The sequence below is a fragment of the Scyliorhinus canicula genome, chromosome 25 (genome assembly GCF_902713615.1).
Source record: "Scyliorhinus canicula chromosome 25, sScyCan1.1, whole genome shotgun sequence".
NCBI lineage: Eukaryota > Metazoa > Chordata > Chondrichthyes > Carcharhiniformes > Scyliorhinidae > Scyliorhinus > Scyliorhinus canicula.
This window is the reverse complement of record NC_052170.1, coordinates 16,352,500-16,371,768: the sequence shown is the minus strand read 5'-3', so window position 1 is coordinate 16,371,768 and position 19,269 is coordinate 16,352,500. Positions and strand designations below refer to the sequence as shown.

Below are 19,269 nucleotides of genomic sequence, written 5' to 3'. Positions count from 1 at the left end.
CACACACACAGTCTGTCTCTATCTCTCTCACACACAGTCTGCCTCTCTCTCTCTCTCAGTCTGCCTCTCTCTCTCAGGCACACACACAGTCTGCCTCTCTCTCTCTCTCTCTCGCACACACACAGTCTGCCTCTCTCTCTCTCTCTCAGTCTGCCTCTCTCTCTCTCGCACACACACAGTCTGCCTCTCTCTCTCTCACACACAGTCTGCCTCTCTCTCACACACAGTCTGCCTCTCTCTCTCGCACACACACAGTCTGCCTCTCTCTCTCTCTCTCTCACACACAGTCTGCCTCTCTCTCGCACACACACAGTCTGCCTCTCTCTCTCTCGCACACACACAGTCTGCCTCTCTCTCTCTCTCTCTCGCACACACACAGTCTGCCTCTCTCTCACTCTCTCTCGCACACACACAGTCTGCCTCTCTCCCACACACACACACAGTCTGCCTCTCTCTCTCTCTCTCAGTCTGCCTCTCTCTCTCGCACACACACAGTCTGCCTCTCTCTCACTCTCTCTCACACACACACAGTCTGCCTCTCTCTCTCTCCCTCACACACACAGTCTGCCTCTCTCTCTCTCACACACACACAGTCTGCCTCTCTCTCTCGCACACACACACAGTCTGCCTCTCTCTTTCGCACACACACAGTCTGCCTCTCTCTCTCTCTCTCTCTCTCACAGTCTGCCTCTCTCTCGCACACACACAGTCTGCCTCTCTCTCTCTCTCTCTCGCACACACAGTCTGCCTCTCTCTCTCGCACACACAGTCTGCCTCTCTCTCTCACACACACACACAGTCTGCCTCTCTCTCTCTCGCACACACACAGTCTGTCTCTATCTCTCTCACACACACACAGTCTGCCTCTCTCTCTCACACACACAGTCTGCCTCTCTCTCTATCTCTCTCACACACATAGTCTGTCTCTCTCTCGCACACACACAGTCTGCCTCTCTCTCTCTCTCAGTCTGCCTCTCTCTCTCACACACAGTCTGCCTCTCTCTCTCACTTTCTCTCGCACACACACAGTCTGCCTCTCTCTCACTCTCTCTCACACACACACAGTCTGCCTCTCTCTCACTCTCTCTCGCACACACACAGTCTGCCTCTCTCTCACACACACACAGTCTGCCTCTCTCTCACTCTCGCACACACACAGTCTGCCTCTCTCTCACTCTCTCTCACACACACACAGTCTGCCTCTCTCTCACTCTCTCTCACACACACACAGTCTGCCTCTCTCTCTCTCTCTCTCTCACTGAGGCAGTGGTTGAGTTGACTATCCACGTGTGCCTGAAATCTGGCTCTCCCCCAAAATCATCAGTCAGATCATTCAGAAGTGGATTACTCAGCAAAGGCACAAAGAAACCTGTGGTATAAATGTTCCAAAGGGTTTAGTTTCACTTCTCCATCCTGCCCGTGATTTGGTTTCAGCAGTAACAGTGGCGGGCCTTGTGGTCGGTGGTAATGGATGCCCACTTCCTGGAATCTGTTTGGATTCCGATGTACGCTTCCTCTCTGTAAATCCAAGCATCTTAATGCATTTTGGAAGGTCTAATGCAGGGAGGGAATATACAATGAATGGTAGAACCCTAAAGAGTATTGAAAGTCAGAGAGATCTAGGTGTTCAGATCCACAGGTCACTGAAAGGGGCAACACAGCTGGAGAAGGCATACGGCATGCTTGCCTTCATTGGCCGGGGCATTGAGTATAAAAATTGGCAAGTCATGTTGCAGCTGTATGGAACCTTAGTTAGGCCACACTTGGAGTATAGTGTTCAATTCTGGTCGCCACACTACCAGAAGGATGTGGAGGCTTTAGAGAGGGTGCAGAAGAGATTTACCAGGATGTTGCCTGGTATGGAGGGCATTAGCTATGAGGAGCGGTTGAATAAACTCGGTTTTTTCTCACTGGAACGACGGAGGTTGAGGGGCGACTTGATAGAGGTCTACAAAATTATGAGGGGCATAGACAGAGTGGATAGTCAGAGACTTTTCCCCAAGGTAGAGGGGTCAATTACTAGGGGGCATAGGTTTAAGGTGCGAGGGGCAAGGTTTAGAGGAGATGGACGAGGCAAGTTTTTTACACAGGGGGTAGTGGGTGCCTGGAACTCGCTGCCGGAGGAGGTGGTGGAAGCAGGGACGATAGGGACATTTAAGGGGCATCTTGACAAATACATGAATAGGATGGGAATAGAGGGATACGGAGCCCGGAAGTGGAGATTTTAGGTTAGACGGGCAGCATGGTCGGCACAGGCTTGGAGGGCCGAAGGGCCTGTTCCTGTGCTGTACTGTTCTTTGTTCTTTGTTCATCTGTTCCATATGAGGGACGGGATTCTCCCAGCCCTGGATCGGGCTGGAGAATCCCAGCGACCGGGCCACGCCGCCCCGACACCGGCACGCTGCAGAGAATCGGCGCCATTGGGGCCGGCGTGGTTGGCGCGGCGCTGGTCGCGGGCCCCGCGCAGTCTCCGGCCCGGACGGGCCGAGCGGCCGTCAGAAAAAGACCGAGTCCCACCGGCGCCGTTCCAACCTGCCCTGAGCCGGAGGGACCTCGGCGTTGAAGGGCCGATTGGCGGCCTGTGGGAGGGGAGGGGCCTCCGATGTGGCCTGGCCCGCGATCGGGGCCCACCGATCGGCAGGCCGGCCTCTCTGACTGGGAACCTCCTTTCCGACGCCCCGGCCCCTGTAGCCCTGCGTCGGGGCCAGCGCGTTGAAGGAGGCCGCTGCGCCATGCGCCGATCCAGCGGCGCACGGTTCGCACCGGATCGGCAGCTGGAGTGGCGTGAACCGCTCCAGCGCCGTGCTGGCACCCTGTAGGGGCCAGATTAGTCCTGGCAGCGGACCGTTCGCGCCGTCGCAAAACGCGACGGCATTTACGACGGCGTGGACACTCTGCCGCGGAATTAGAGACTCCCGCCCCAGGTGTTTGTGAGGAGGTTTAAAATTGATCCATTTATTTCTGCCCAACCAGTCAGAGGGCCTTTCCAGAAGGAGGATCACCTCTCTTCCATTGTGTTATGGTTGTTCTGGTCAGTGAGGTAAGGGCGTGGCGTTAGCATATAATGGGAAATAGTGGGACTGTCACCGGGCTGGGAGGCCGGAGTCCCGCAGGCTAGAACCCCAGGGACATGGGTTCAAATCCCACCAAGGCAAAAACCCACCTGGTCCATTCTCAGCGAAGGAAATCTGCCGTCCTTACCCGGTCTGACCTGCGCGTGACCCCCAGACCCACAGCAATGGGGCTGCCTCTTAACTGCCCGCTCTGAGCTGCCCCAGTGAGCCACTCAGTTCGAGGGGCTGTTGGGGATGGGCAACAGATGTTGGGACGCCCAACATCCCACGAAAGGAAAATGACGTTTCGATTGATCAACTTCACGTGAAGCTGCTGCAAAGCGCGGCTGTGATCCCCAACAAGCTATCAGGACCCAGGACAGGAAACCGCACGGCCAGCACTCCCGACCTCAGTCGCCATTGCCAGCCACACCTCCAGGAAGTAGCCTCTGAGTCAGGAATGTGGCATTTCACTGGCTGGCAGTGTGTTGCCTATTTCAGGATGGTTGGCGTAGTGTTCACAAGGACCACAAAATAGCTTGAACTCAAACAAAGCTAGAAATTTATAAACACTACTAGTTTGGATTCAACACGTACTCAGAAGGAATACACAGTTGATTATTTACATTTAAACTACACCCATCTACAGCTAATCTTAATACTGATATAAACTGTGATCTGCTCTCACTCACACTATTTGTACTTCTGACTCTCTCCAGCTAACTTCTGCATGCACTCCCCCACAAGACTGCGCATCACTGCCTTGTATACTTGTAACTGTAGCTCCCACTAGTGGCTGCTCTCGACACTTCATTAACCCTTGCAGTTATGATAGTACCACAGGCGGGGTGGGGGGGGAAGGAGTGGGAGGGGAAGGGAGGAGAGAGGGGGTCGGTGGGGAACATGCACCACACCATGAAGAAGGGGGGGGGGGGGGGGGGGGGAAAGGTTTCTGACTGATGGATTCCAGTAATTAAAGGTGAGTTTTGTTCAGTATACTTGCTCAGAAAATAGTAAGACAGCGAACTTTCAAGAAGCAACGTTAAAGCTGCCCCTCCGCATGATTTTCTGTTGATTGGTCATTGAACCGCGGAGAATAAGGGCGGCACGGCGGCACAGTGGTTAGCACAGCTGCCTCAGAGCACCAGGGACCCGGTTCAATTCCGGCCTCAGGTGACTGTGTGGAGATTGCACAATCTCCCTGCGTCCAAATAATAATGATTTTTATTATTATCACAGGTAGGCTTACTTTAACACTGCAATGACGTTACTGTGAAAAGCCCCTAGTCGCCACACTCCGGCGCCTGTCCGGGTACACGGAGGGAGAATTCAGAATGTCCAATTCACCTAACAAGCACGTTTTTGGGACTGTGGGGGAAAACCGGAGCGCCCGGAGGAAACTCAGGCAGACACAGGGGAGAACGTGCAGACTCCGCACAGACAGTGACCCAAGCTGGGAATCAAACCCGGGCCCCTGGCACTGTGAAGCAACAGTGCTAACCACTGTGCCTCCCCGAAAAGTTGAATAGCTGAGAATGGTGGGGGTTCCTCCGAGTGCTCCCATTTCCTCCCACAGTCCAAAGATGTGTGGGTTAGCTGGACTGGCCGAGATAAATTGCCCGTAGTGTGTAAAAGGTTAGGTGAGATTATGGGGTTACCGGGAGAGGGTGCGGGAGTGGGCCTTGGCAGGGGTGCCCGTTCAGGGAGTCGGTGTGGACTTGATGGGTCGCAAGGCCTCCTGCACTCGAGGGATTCTATGATTCGATGAATCTATGGAACCGAAAGTGGCCATTCGGCCCATCTCTTCCACGCTGGTATTCACACTCATGAAATGCCTCCCAATTTTATTTTCTCATCCAATATTTCAAATTCATCATTCGCTGACAATGGATTCAACCCGTTGCCCTGTTCTCTTGGCGATTCAAATAGGAGATGTTGGCAATGATGTACATTGCTAAAAGAGTCATATAACACTTTGTTCTTTTTCCTAGTGGTTCATCTCGCTTTCTTTTGTGGTCAGCACGCTAAAGGTCAGCCATGTGAATATGGGTACACGAGCGACATTAATGGCACGTGTGTTGGTGAGTTTGAAGTTTGTCTCATTACAATACTAAAACTGTTAGCGAAACCACTAAAGCCACTTACCTGTTTAAGCTCTTGTCCCCTATCCCTCCCTTCGATTTGTTTTGTGTCTTTGCCCTTTGTTTCAACGTCAAATTTTTATCAGATTATTTTGACGTGATGCAGGTTCACTGAAACACCATTCTGACGAGGTTAATTATCACCTCCAAAAGATTTGAGGTCAAACGACGCACTGTTTTGGGTTTGCCTCGAGAATCAGGTTCGCCAATCTCACCCGGTGTAAGTGAGGGATTTCGAGTGGTGACGTTTGATTGCCCGTCATTCCGATATTCCTGGAGCAGCGATGAAAAGACACAGACTAAAGGGTGGAAATAAAGATCTCGCGAAGATAGAAGCAGGGAGGTTGTTTCCACTGTCGGGTGAAAATAGAACTAGCGAGCATAGCCTCAAAATTTAGGACTGAGTTGAGAAGGAACTTCTTCACCCAAAGGGTTGTGAGTCTTGTGATGATAGGCGGAACTATCATCCGTATATGATATGAGGAGTTCATCATCATTGTAAATTCTATGACGTATGATCTGCATGTGTATTACAAGTTATAGGTTTTACTGTTGTAGTTCTAGCATCCGACCAGCAGGCGGGGCGAGTACGGAGTGCCGGGACCCGGATGCAACATGTGTTCCTTCAGAAGGTGTTTGTACGCAGTTGCAGATTAGAGTACCTCTATTGTATCTTAGTTTAATTTAGTGTTAGACGTTTATTTCCAACTGCATTCACTTTAGACATTTCAGTTATTCATCAATGTCGTGTCAGTAATAAATAAATTTGTTTGTAAAACAAACTCTAACGTTCTTTGTTCACACGGCAAAATCGAGATTCCACAGCCGCCCAATCAAAAACATTACAAATCATAGAGTCATAGAATTTACAGTGCAGAAGGAGGCCATTCGGCCCATCGAGTCTGCACCGGCTCCTGGAAAGAGCACCCTACCCAAGGTTAACACCTCCACCCAATCCCCATAACCCAGTAACCCCACCCAACACTAAGGGCAATTTTGGACACTAAGGGCAATTTGTCATGTCCAATCCACCTAACCTGCACATATTTGGACTGTGGGAGGAAACCGGAGGACCCGGAGGAAACCCACGCAGACACGGGGAGGATGTAAAGACAGTGACCTAAGCCAGAATCAAACCTGGGACCCTGGAGCTGTGAAGCGATGGTGCTATCCACAATGCTACCGTGCCATTCTGTGGCATTCCCTGCCCAGTGAAGCAGTTGTGGCTACCTCGTTGAATGTTTTTAAGGAGAAGTTAGGTGGGATTTTGAACAGTAAAGGAATTCCGGGTTAGGGTGAGTGGGTGGGTAAGTGGAGCTGAGTCCACAAAAAGATCAGCCATGATCTTATGGAATGGCGGAGCAGACTTGAGGGGCCAGATGGCCTACTCCTGCTCCTCGTTCTTAGGTAAGACTATCATTTTAAAAAACGTAGATATAAAGCAAAATAAAGAAATATCGAAAAAGGCATGGCGACCAGGAACAGAAAGAAAGTGAGTTCTCAAGAGAAAATGAGGACAGTTCTGGTTCTCTTCCGTCGAGGAGATCGCGACATGAACCAAAGAGGCTTCCGATGGGACTGATCCAGAAAGGGTCATTTTCCGGTAGGGAAGGGTTCGAAGGCCAAAGATGGTGGGTGGGATTCGCTGAGCCCGGGGCCGGGCCGGAGAATCCCCGCGACCGGGCCACGCTGCCCGGCGCCGGCACGCGATTCTCTGCGGAGCGGAGAATCGGCGCGTGTTTGGCGCAGCGCCGGTCGCTGGCCGCTCTACGCGGGATGGGCCGAACGGCCGCAGTTAAAACGCTGAGTCCCGCCGGCGCCGTCCACACCTGCTCGCAGCCGGCGGGAACTCTGCTTGCAAGGGTCGGGTGGCGGCCTGTGGGAGGGGAGGGGGGGAGGGGGGGCTCCGACATGGGGGGAGGCCTCCGATGCGGCCTGGCCCGCGATCGGGGCCCACCAATCGGCGGGCCAGCCTCTCTGTCCCCCGGCCTCTTTTCCTTCGCGCCGGCCCCTGTACTCCTGCGCCATGTTGCGTCGGGGTGGGGGCATTGAAGGAGGCCACTGCGCATGCGCGCGTTGGCACCGATGCCACTGCGCATGCGCGGATCCCGCAGCGCCCAGTTTGCGCCGGGATCAGCAGCTGGAGCGGCGTGAACTGCTCCAGCGCCGTGCTGGCCCCCTGTAGGGGCCAGAATTACTCCCGGCAGCAGCCCTTTCACGCCTTGGCGTTTACGACGGCGTGGACACCCTGCCGCAGGATGGGAGAATCCCGTCTGATATATGCAAAATAGAAAGGTGGGAAGAGAAATTTTACATTTTCGTCCTTTTCAGATATTAACTCCCTCTGTTGCCGATACAATAATCTGTATTGGCCCAAGTAGGCTTACATTAACACTGTAATGAAGTTACTGTGAAAAGTTACCAATCGCCACACTCTAGCTCCTGTTCGGGTACACAGAGGGAGAATTCAGAATGTCCAAATTACCGAACAAGAACGTCATTTGGGACTTGTGGGAGGAAGCCGGAGCGCCCGGAGGAAACCCACGCAGACACGGGGAGAATGTGCAGACACTGCACCGACCGTGACCCAAGCCGGGAATTGAACCCGGGACCCTGGCGCTGTGAAGCAACAGTGCTAACTACTGTGCTACCGTGCGGTCCATAGAGCAATGTGCCGGGCCATGGGCAACTGCAGATGAAGTTGATTTGCGATAAAGGTCCCTTTCTTGCAGATTAGTTTCATGGACGCGACCTTTACCTTTCCGGCGCTGAGTGGCCACCTCACGTTGCTGCCGTTTCTCGGGCCCAGGCAGAAAGAGACCTCTGTCCCAATCAATCAGGCTCCTGTTAGATTCTAGAGGTTTTAAAATGTCACCATGTGATGAGACCATCAATTCGCAAGACACGTGATTGGAAGTGAACAGTGGTTTTAATAGTCTTATAACTGAGCCTGCCTGAGACGAGATGAACTGGCAGCAGGTTCACGACTGCAGAGCTTTATACTTCCGGTTAGTGGGGGGAGCCATGGGCGGAGCCATGGGCGGAGCCAAGAGTGGAGCCCAGTACAAACTCCTCATCTCCCCCTATGGGCAGAGCCGCGCAACGGCTCGTATACAGAGCCCACAAGGACACAATACATATGATACAACACAGTGTGAATTACTAGGTTTATCATTCACCACACCGTGTCTCCCGCTCACGGCGTTTTCTGTCCATTGCAGACGAGGACGAATGTCTCTCCGGCCCGTGTGGACCCTACTCAACCTGCCACAACAAGATTGGAGGGTTCCACTGCATCTGTCAGCATGGTTTCGCCTCTGTGTCCAATCTGCTTCTCAATGGGACCAGTGTGTCCTTCTGCCGAGGTCAGTATCACTACAAAGCTATCCGGCTTTCTGACGCCACCACCAGCGGTTTGCTACTTCATGGGGAGGGGGGGGGGGGGGGCGGTAAAAAAAAATCCTAATCAGTAAAACGTATCCAGTCAGTCAGAAGATATTAAAACATCAGAGAAATCCTAATCGGAACTGGAATGGCTGTGAGAGACTGGTAGCAGTAACAACTGGAAATTGTGATTGATACGAGCAGCACATCGGTTGACCGACAGAAGCCTAACGTGTGAATTAGGAGCAGGTGAAGGCCACTCGGCCCCTCGAGCCCTGCTCCGCCAATCAATGCGATCTTGACGGATCTGATTGGAACCACGACCCTTCATTCCTTCCGACCCCCGATAACCTTTCACCCCCTCGTTAATCGAGAATTTAACAGGCACCGCCTTAAAAAATATTCAAAGATTCTGCTTCCCCTGCCTTTTGAGGAAGAGAGTTCTCGAGACTCTCCCCCCCCCAGAGTAATAAATTCTCCTCATCTCCGTCTTAAATGGGCGACCCCTTTTTTTTTTTAAACAGTGACCCCCCCCCGCCCCCACCCACACCCCTAGTTCTGGATTCTCCCACACGAGGAAACATCCTCTCCACATCCACCCTGTCAATACCCTGTGGTGATATGAGTGGGAGCACTGCCATTGGTGCAGAGCATTGGTTTCCCATTGGCTCTGGCTGGTCATGTGCCTCTCGTCTGAATGGCTGGGACTAGTCATGTGACTGCTCACCAATTGGTCGAGAGGCAAGTAGACCCCGCCTCCGAGGCGGGGTATAAGTACCCAGGTTTCCCGGCGGTCGGCCTTTCTCTGTAGTCGACCACCGAGCTAACAACTAGCTGATTAAAGCCACAGTTTGGATCTTCATCGTGTCTCGCGTCCAATTGATGGTACATCATACCCCTCAGGATCTTAAAGGTTTTGATCAAGTCGGCACTTATTCTTCCAAACTCTAGTGGATACAAACCCAACCTCGTCAACCTTTCCTCATCAGACAACCCGCCATTCCTGGTATTAGTTGAGCGGCACAAAGGCACAGTGGTTAGCACCGCTGCCTCACAGCGCCAGGAACCCGGGTTTGAACTCGGGTCACTCTCTGTGTGGAGTCTGCACGTTCCCCCCGTGTCTGCGTGGGTTTCCTTCGGGTGCTCCAGTTTCCTCCCTCAGTCCAAGATCATAGAATCCCTACAGTGCAGAAGGAGGCCATTTGGCCCATCGAGTCCGCACCAGCCCTCGGAAAGAGTGCCCTACTTCAGCCCACGCTACACCCCAGTAGCCCCGCCTAAACTTTTGAACACTAAGGGCAATTTAGCACGGCCAATCCATCTAACCTGCACATCTTTGGCCTGTGGGAGGAAACCGGAGCACCCGGGGGAAACCCACGCAGACACTGGGAGGAAGTGCAAACTCCACACAGACAGTGACCCAAGCCGGAATTGAACCCAGGTCCCTGGCATCGTGAGGCAGCAGTGCTAACCACTGTGCCACCCTGCCGTCCCAGACAGGTTAGGTGGATTGGCCATGATAAAATTGTCATTTAATGTCCAAAGATGTGCAGGTCACGTGAGCTATGGGGCTAGGGCAGGGGAGTGGGCTGAGATAGGATGCTCTTTCAGAGGGTGGACGCAGACCCGATGGGCCAAATGGCCTCCTTCTGCACTGTGGGGATGCTATGGAAACCCTATCTGATCTGCTTCTGATGCACTTACATCTTTCGATAAAGAGACTGACATCAATACTCCCTGACGTGATCTCACTGTGCAGAGGATCAATAATTTTCCAGTTTCGATTTTGCTTCAGATATTCCCTCAGCATTGACTCCATCAGTTAATATTATAAGTGGCTTCGATGGACAAAAATAAGGAGAATCTATTCCTGACTGGTCAGCAATAGGATTGAAGGTCATTGGCAAAAGAAGCAGAGATGGGTTAAGTAGAAACTTAAGTTATGCAGCAATCTGCTAAGATCTGGTCCGCGCGACCTGAAAGTTGTGGTCAGTGCAGCTTAAGAGGATTTGGCTACACCCATTGGCAAGGGTCGGTAGAATTCAAAGATCGGCACTCAATATTTCTGAGCACAGACATGTAATCTTATATTCCGGAATAATCAAATCATGTGCGGAAATGAATGCCATTAACATGATATTGCAGAAACCCCATAACGATATTATGATTTGCGATTTATGTACATGCATTTACTGTCAGAGACAAAAGTAAATTGAATGCAGACTGAACGTCAGATGACACTAAAATGGTCCATTAGGCTTGACGCCCACTATCCACTCCTCTCGACCCTTCAAGCTGCTAAATATCAGACAGCCGGAATGTTAGCTGCAGGCTAACGTGATCAGTTGGATTTATTTGCAAAGGGAATTATACAGAAGTGACTTTTGAAGATTACCCGCGAGTCACAGCACAGGGAGATGTTTCATTTCCAATCCGAATCATTATTTAGCCTCCTTGCCTGGGCTTCCCATTTAAGGGTTACCTTTTTTGCCCAGCGTGAGCTTGGTTGGTTGAGATGCTCCGTTCATTTTCTGGAGGGCACATCTCTGCCAAAGAACATTGACTGTCACGGGTGTGGACCAGGTTCCGATCCCCAATTTGAAAGGGCACTGCTCCATCAGTTACCCCAAGTTCGTCATTTTTATTTTGCAGATATCAACGAGTGTGGCTCGAATCCATGTGGGCCCACGGGAATCTGTCACAACACACAAGGGAGTTATTACTGTACTTGCGGCAAAAGATTTTATTCAGTTTCCGGAAATGATATGTTCACTGGTGAAACCGAGTCCCATTGTAGAGGTGACTACCTGGACCGTTTGTTCTTTAGTGATATTTTGCTCTTCCTTGCTCAGTCCTCCCTCGACGTCTGTACCCACAATATGCTGTGGGGCAGCACGGTAGCATGGTGGTTAGCATAAATGCTTCACAGCTCCAGGGTCCCAGGTTCGATTCCCGGCTGGGTCACAGTCAGTGCGGAGTCTGCACGTCCTCCCCGTGTGTGCGTGGGTTTCCTCCGGGTGCTCCGATTTCCTCCCACAGTCCAAAGATGCGCGGGTTAGGTGGATTGGCCAAGCTAAATTGCCCTTAGTGTCCTAAAAAATAAGGTTAATGGGGGCGGGTTACTGGTATAGGGTGGATACGTGGGTTGAGTAGGGTGATCATTGCTCGGCACAACATCGAGGGCCGAAGGGCCTGTTCTGTGCTGTACTGTTCTATGTTCTATGCTTCAATTTTTCATCCCGGCCCTCAACAACACATCTTCACAATGAAATAGAACGCAGGCTCCTTTCACAGATCTGAGTCGTAGCCTGCAGCTTATTTACTGCTCCTTCCTCGGTAATATCATGACACATCCCCTCTCCTGGAGTACCGTTCCTCCCCATCGAAGTTGATGCAATCAACCTGCTCTTGAAGTCGACCCTCAAATCTTCCTTTGGCCTCCAGCTATTGGCTCAGCTCTAGCCCCGCCTTCTGTGAACCAAATCTCCCACCGGAATGAATTCCGATCGGTGCTCATCTGGCCTTCCACTCACACCTGTCCAATCCGGAACCTTCTACCTCACCCCCAGCCCCCTGATCTCAACAACCAAAGTTACCTCCCCACCCCATTTGGTCTGACTGTTTACAGTCCATCAGCCTTCCTCATCTTCCCCAGTCTGTCTGAGGTTTATTGACACCGGCAACTATGCTATCCTGAGCGATAGTTTCAACTCCATGAATTCCACCTCCTTGTTAGCTCAGTTGGCTGGTTCTTGATTCAGAGCGAGGCCAACAGCGTGGGTTCAGTTCCCGTACCGGTTGAGGTTACTCATGAAGGCCCCCCCCCTTCTCAATCTTGCCCCTCGGGTGACGTCTCGCGACCTTTAGGTTAAATCACCACCAGACAGCTCCTCCCCCCACCCTCCGCCCCTCAAAGGGGAAAGCAGCTTATTGTCATCTGGGACCATTAACTTACTTACTACTATTACCTTGCTCCGTCCTCAAAGGAGGCAGGGTCGCTCCTGCTAGGATCTCTCCCCCAGCCCTCGATGGGTCACAACCCAAACTTTCATCCTTTCATTATTCTCACTGCACACTTGCCCCTTAGAAAATTAGCGTGGTTAAACTTCACAATGCTTGTTATTTATGTTCAGTTTTAACTTGTCTATCAACGCACTCAGATGTAAAACCTCTGATTAACTGTCAAATTGCTGCAAGTTGTCCCATGAGGGAAGGTTGGACATGTTGTGTTCTGCTTCTTCATGTAGCATAAGCTGCTTCCTTGATGTATGCTCTGACAAAGGAAGGTTCAGACTTGGAGATAGGTTTAACACATTTATTGATCAGTTAACAATTCTCCTACTTGAGTTCGACTCTCCTGCTAATCTTGCTATAATAACTCAGTCTAACTCACCAGTCTGCTCTAAGCCATGCGGTGGGTGTGATGCTTCCTGATCTGCCCCTGTCTCTCTGAGTGTCGCCTATGGAAAGAGAAAGAGCATGTGAGCCCTGTCCTTTTATATGGGTAGCCCCCTTGTGGTAGTGTCACCTCTGGATGTCCTGACTGCCCATTGGTCGTGTCCGATCTTACTGACCGATTGATTGAATGTCTGTGTGCCATGATGTCTCTGGTGCTCCCTCTAGTGTTGATTTAGTCTAAGTGTATTTGCATTAACCCCTTGTGTATTTACAGTGATGCATATCACCTCAGGACAGACTGGGCTTGTTCCCACTGGAGTTTAGAAGAGTGAGGGGTGACTAGATTGGAGTTGGAGCTGGGTTCGATTCAACTAATTGGGAACAGATCGTTAGCGAGCAGGTTTTGGCCATGTGTTTCCAGGCCCTCGCAGTGTGAGAAAACACATGGCTATAAAACGCGACTCGCATTGTATAAACGGGCCTCAGCAGGGAACTCGCGGCCGAAGCCACACATTGCCCCGTTTTGTACAGTGTCGAGCTCCGTTTGGCGGAACTCTCCATTGTAGCGAGAGATTGGCGTCCCTCACAGCGCCAGGGATCCGGGTTCAATTCTGGCCTTCGGTGACTGTCTGTGTGGAGTTTGCATGTTCTCCCCTTGTCTGCGTGGGTTTCCTCCGAGTGCTCTGGTTTCCTCCCACAGTCCAAAGATGTGCAGGTTAGGTGGATTGGCTATGCTAAATTGCCCCTTAGTGCCCAAAGGTGTCCAAAGATGTGTAGGTTAGGTGGAGTTACAGCGTTATTGGGACAGGTCAGGAAGTGGGCCGAGGTAGGGTCGGTGCAGACTCAATGGACCAAATGGCCTCCTTCTGCACTGTAGGGATTCTGTGGATATTGTCCTCTGGGGTAGTGAAGTCCAAAGATACACAACATAAATTTATGTACAAAGTAATTAGACAGAAGCAACATCTAAATGAAATGAAATGAAATGAAAATCGCTTATTGTCACGAGTAGGCTTCAATGAAGTTACTGTGAAAAGCCCCTAGTCGCCACATTCCGGCGCCTGTCCGGGGAGGTTGGTACGGGAATCGAACCGTGCTAAAGATGAAAGGTGTGTAATTTTTAAGTTGAAGACTCTTCTATCCTTTAGTTTTTCAGTGCAACTTTGAAGGTCAACTTCACGTGGGGTTGTTTGCAAGTTTTTGCCATCAGGATCGAAGTTTAGACAGCACAAAACCTCATTTTGTGCAAGAGATTTATTTCTACAGCGCCGGTAGTTGTTTACACGTGAGGGCCGGGTTTGAAACCAGCTTCAAATTATAAACACAATGAACTCTGATACTTATCAATCTTCTTGCATTGCAGATGTCGATGAATGTCTCTCAAACCCATGTGGGTCCAATGCAATCTGTGTCAACACAAATGGGAGTTTTTACTGTTCCTGCAATCGAGGATTTTACTCAGAATCTGGAGATCACCATTTTGCTGGAACTGCCGAGTCCTACTGTAAAGGTGAATACAATTACGTATTGGACAGTGGTCTGAAGCAATAGTTAACGTCAACAGTGCATTCTTCGTTGCTCAGTTTCTGCTTTACCAGTGGTCACAATGTGCACTAGGATCTCCTTAGTCCACCCTTCGACAGGCATTTTCCTGATGGGACTCAATTTTAGTTCCCTTCACTCATTGCCTGTGGTTCAATGGCTGCTCCTGACCTCAATGCTCACCAATTCCATTCTCCTCAAGCACAATTCCTCCCAATCAGATCTGCTATTATTGACTTTCCCCTTAAAGAACCTACTTGTCCCTCTGTTGGCTCCCACTATTGGCTCGCATCTTCAGTCTCATCTTCCCTCAGAGTCCGGAATGAATGACTGCCCCAATTCAGTGAGCATCACTCCCAACGCTCTCCGCTTGTGCTTTTCCTCGGAGCAGGCGGTGGCCATTTGGCCCTTCGAGCCTGCACCGCCATTCATTCCGATCATGGCTGATCATCCAGCTCAATATCCAAATCCCTAAGAGGGACACTCTGGGGCAATTTAGCACGGCCAATCCACCTAACCTGCAAATCTGTTGGACTGTGGGAGGAAACCGGTGCACCCGGAGGAAACCCACGCAGACACGGGGAGAAAGTGCAAAACCACAAAGACAGTCACCTGAGGCCGGGATCGAACCCAGGTCCCTGGCGCTGTGTGGCAGCAGTGCTAGCCACTGTGCGACCATGTTCCCATGTGTCTGCTCCCCTTGTCCTTCTGGATGGTCATGGACATGGGTTTAAAAGGTGCTTTCTATGGTAGCTTGGCGAGTCTCTGCAGTGCATCTTGTAGAGGGTACACACGGCTGCTACTCTGCGTCGGTGGTGGAGGCAGTGAATGTTTGTGGATGAGGTGCCAATCAAGCGGGGCTGTTTTGTCCTGGATGGTGTCGAGCTTCTTGAGTGTTGTTGGAGCTGCGCTCATCCAGGCAAGTGGAGAGTATTCCATCACACTCCTGACTTGTGCCTTGTAGATTATATGGATATGTGGAGTCAGGAGGCATGTTGCTTACTTCAGGATCCCTAGCCTTTGACCTGTTCTGGTTGCCACCGCCATGGTCAAAGGTACCAGCCATATTCTGTGTAACTGTTTGCAGTCCATTGTCCTTCCTTCTCATCACAGATCTGTCTGTGGTTTTTAACATAGTCAATGGTGTTATTGCGACTGATTACTTCTACCTAATTGAATGGTTCCTTGACACCATCCTCATGTTCTTCCATTTCTACCTATTCCAAGTGGATCTGTCCATCTCCTGTGTATGCATGGTCACCAAGCTTTCACCCTCAACTCCTTTCTATTTTACATCTCCATGTTTGCCCCATATAGGGAGGGGACAGACTTACTATCCAAGTAAATAATATCGATTTTACCTGTCCATCGGCACACTTGATTACAAATGTCATTGTCCATCGAATCTCTACAGTGCAGAAGGAGGCCATTCAGCCCATCGAGTCTGCACCAACCCTCTGAAAGAACATTCAAGCTGGCCTGCTTCCCACGTAATCTGCACATCTATAATAATAATAATAATAATCACTTATTGTCACGAGTAGGCTTCAATGAAGTTACTGTGAAAGGACCCTAGTCGCCACATTCCGGCGCCTGTTCGGGGAGGCTGGTACGGGAATTGAACCCACGCTGCTGGCTGTGTTCTGCATTACAAGCCAGCGATGTAGCCCACTGTGCTAGACCAGCCCCTATTTCGACACCAAGGCGCAATTTTAGCGTGACCAATCCAGCTAACCTGCACATCTTTGGTTTGTCAGAAGGAAACATTCCTTCCCCGGACTGTGAACATGGAAAAATAAGCTCACCATCCGAGTCAATGCTATCTCAGGATTATTCGTTATCACAACAACCAAGAGATTCGGAAATCACGCTACCGCCTATTAAAGAAACAAATTCAAACTCCTTCTACCTATGGACAGGTGTGAAGTGTCTTAATGATAATTGGCTGATTGTGAATTTAGACCCCCTCTATTAGATACAATACGGTGCACTCTGTCCTCTATTAGATACAATACGGTGCACTGTCCTCTATTAGATACAATACGGTGCACTCTGCCCTCTATTAGATACAATACGGTGCACTGTTCTCTATTAGATACAATACGGTGCACTCTGCCCTCTATTAGATACAATACGGTGCACTCTGCCCTCTATTAGATACAATACGGTGCACTCTGTCCTCTATTAGATACAATACGGTGCACTCTGTCCTCTATTAGATACAATACGGTACACTCTGTCCTCTATTAGATACAATACGGTGCACTGTCCTCTATTAGATACAATACGGTGCACTCTGTCCTCTATTAGATACAATACGGTGCACTGTCCTCTATTAGATACAATACGGTGCACTCTGCTCTCTATTAGATACAATACGGTGCACTCTGCCCTCTATTAGATATAATACGGTGCACTCTGTCCTCTATTAGATACAATACGGTGCACTCTGCCCTCTATTAGATATAATACGGTGCACTCTGTCCTCTATTAGATACAATACGGTGCACTGCCCTCTATTAGATACAATACGGTGCACTCTGTCCTCTATTAGATACAATACGGTGCACTGTCCTCTATTAGATACAATACGGTACACTCTGTCCTCTATTAGATATAATACGGTGCACTCTGTCCTCTATTAGATACAATACGGTACACTCTGTCCTCTATTAGATACAATACGGTGCACTCTGCCCTCTATTAGATACAATACGGTGCACTCTGCCCTCTATTAGATACAATACGGTGCACTCTGTCCTCTATTAGATACAATACGGTGCACTCTGCCCTCTATTAGATACAATACGGTGCACTCTCTCCTCTATTAGATACAATACGGTGCACTCTGTCCTCTATTAGATACAATACGGTGCACTCTGTCCTCTATTAGATACAATACGGTGCACTCTGCCCTCTATTAGATACAATACGGTGCACTCTGTCCTCTATTAGATACAATACGGTGCACTCTGTCCTCTATTAGATACAATACGGTGCACTCTGCCCTCTATTAGATACAATACGGTGCACTCTGCCCTCTATTAGATACAATACGGTGCACTCTGCCCTCTATTAGATACAATACGGTGCACTCTGCCCTCTATTAGATACAATACGGTGCACTCTGCCCTCTATTAGATACAATACGGTGCACTCTGCCCTCTATTAGATACAATACGGTGCACTCTGCCCTCTATTAGATACAATACGGTGCATTCTCTCCTCCAGGAATTTTGTCGGTCATGCCGCATCAAAGACAGTAATCGGAAAGCAGTGCAGTTTTACTGCCTCGCTCTCTCCTGTCCGTAGCAATCCTCTCTCTCTGGAACTCCGAACAACCCAATGTTCTTCCATCCGTCCAATACATCCCCACCCGCACCCGAGGTCAACTTCCACTGTCAATGACTGAGGAAGGGGTCTTCCTGTCACTACCCTGCCGCCAAGACCAGAAATTGCCACCCGAGGTCAACGCATTTTTGAGTGGTATGGCAAATTGTCCATCGCGCCCACCATGATTCCTGTGCTGGGTGGGTGGGTGGGTGGGGCCGGGAAATTGACCCTCGAGCCTTCACCCATCTCGCCTCTTCCTCTGGAACATTGTCTCTAAACCCGTTCACCTTGTGACATTTTCACCGCCCCCCACCCCTGCTGTATTGTTCTTTAGGGTTTGGCCAAGGGTAATACCATGACTGGTACAGGCTTGGAGAGCCGAAGGGCCTGGTCCTGTGCTGTATTGTTCGTTGTTTTCTTTGTTCTTCATTGAGAGTTGGGCATTGTCGAACTCTATACTCTCAGCGATTCGTCGACATTCAATGAAAACAAAGGCAGACTTTGGAAATGAAGATTATTCAATGGTCCTGTATTTTCTTACAGATTATAATGAGTGTGAGACGACTCCAACAATATGTGGAAGTAACGCAACCTGTCATAATACTGAGGGGAGTTACCACTGCGAGTGCGACAAAGGATTTGCCCGATCAACTGGTGAAACCAATTTTACTGGATACGGGAAAGGATGCCTCGGTAAAAGCATCATTTCGGGTTCAACTTGGGCCAAAATCTTTGGGGGTAAAACAACTTAACCGTGAGATTTCCTGAAACCATATTTTCATGAGTTATTGAGCAAGGGGAAGCTTCCAATTCACCCAGAGTGAACCGGTGACTTGGCTTCAAATGAATGGGCCACTTCTGAAGTTTGGGCTGCTCGGACTAGCTCCAGTTTAACAGATATCTTTCCATCACATTGGGCCAAGCCTAATTTAACATCGCAGAGGTCGAACCTTGAGGGACAATTGCAAGCAGGTGCTTCTTTGAATCTCTCCATCGGAGTATTTCCTTGCCCAGAGATTCTCCTCCTCCGCCTCCAACTTATCCTTACTCTCCGGGGGATTTCTCAGGGGGCAATGGGTTAGAAAGAAATAAAGACATGGATTTATAAAATCCCCCTCACAATCGCAAGGCATCCCAAAGCATGTTATAACTAAAAGTACTACTGAAGGGTAATCAGAAAGCTTGTTGACGGCGGCAGACTGGTTATGATGCTGGGTTAGTATTTGAGAGATCTGAACTGATGACTCAGAAACGGGTTTAAATCGTACCATGGGAAATCTACCTCCATTTTTAATAAATAGGCCAGGAATTAAAAAGTTAATATTGTGAACGCATAACTACAAGGTTATCATGAAAAACCCACCTCGTTCACTAATGTCCTTCAGGGGAAAAACGTGTGGAGTTAATAAGACCATAAG

The 19,269-nt window shown here is 50.0% G+C and overlaps 1 protein-coding gene across 2 annotated transcripts in view; it reads left to right on the top strand.

Annotated features, from left to right (window-relative positions):
* Positions 1–19,269, top strand: part of LOC119957241 (adhesion G protein-coupled receptor E1-like) — a 110,447-nt gene that overhangs the window by 38,900 nt on the left and 52,278 nt on the right. For both annotated transcript variants that reach the window (XM_038785084.1, XM_038785085.1), the window contains exons 2-4: positions 5,045–5,134; positions 14,340–14,486; positions 18,395–18,544. In XM_038785084.1, coding sequence (XP_038641012.1) covers positions 5,045–5,134; positions 14,340–14,486; positions 18,395–18,544 — 387 coding nt within the window. The remainder of the gene's footprint in view (positions 1–5,044; positions 5,135–14,339; positions 14,487–18,394; positions 18,545–19,269) is intronic.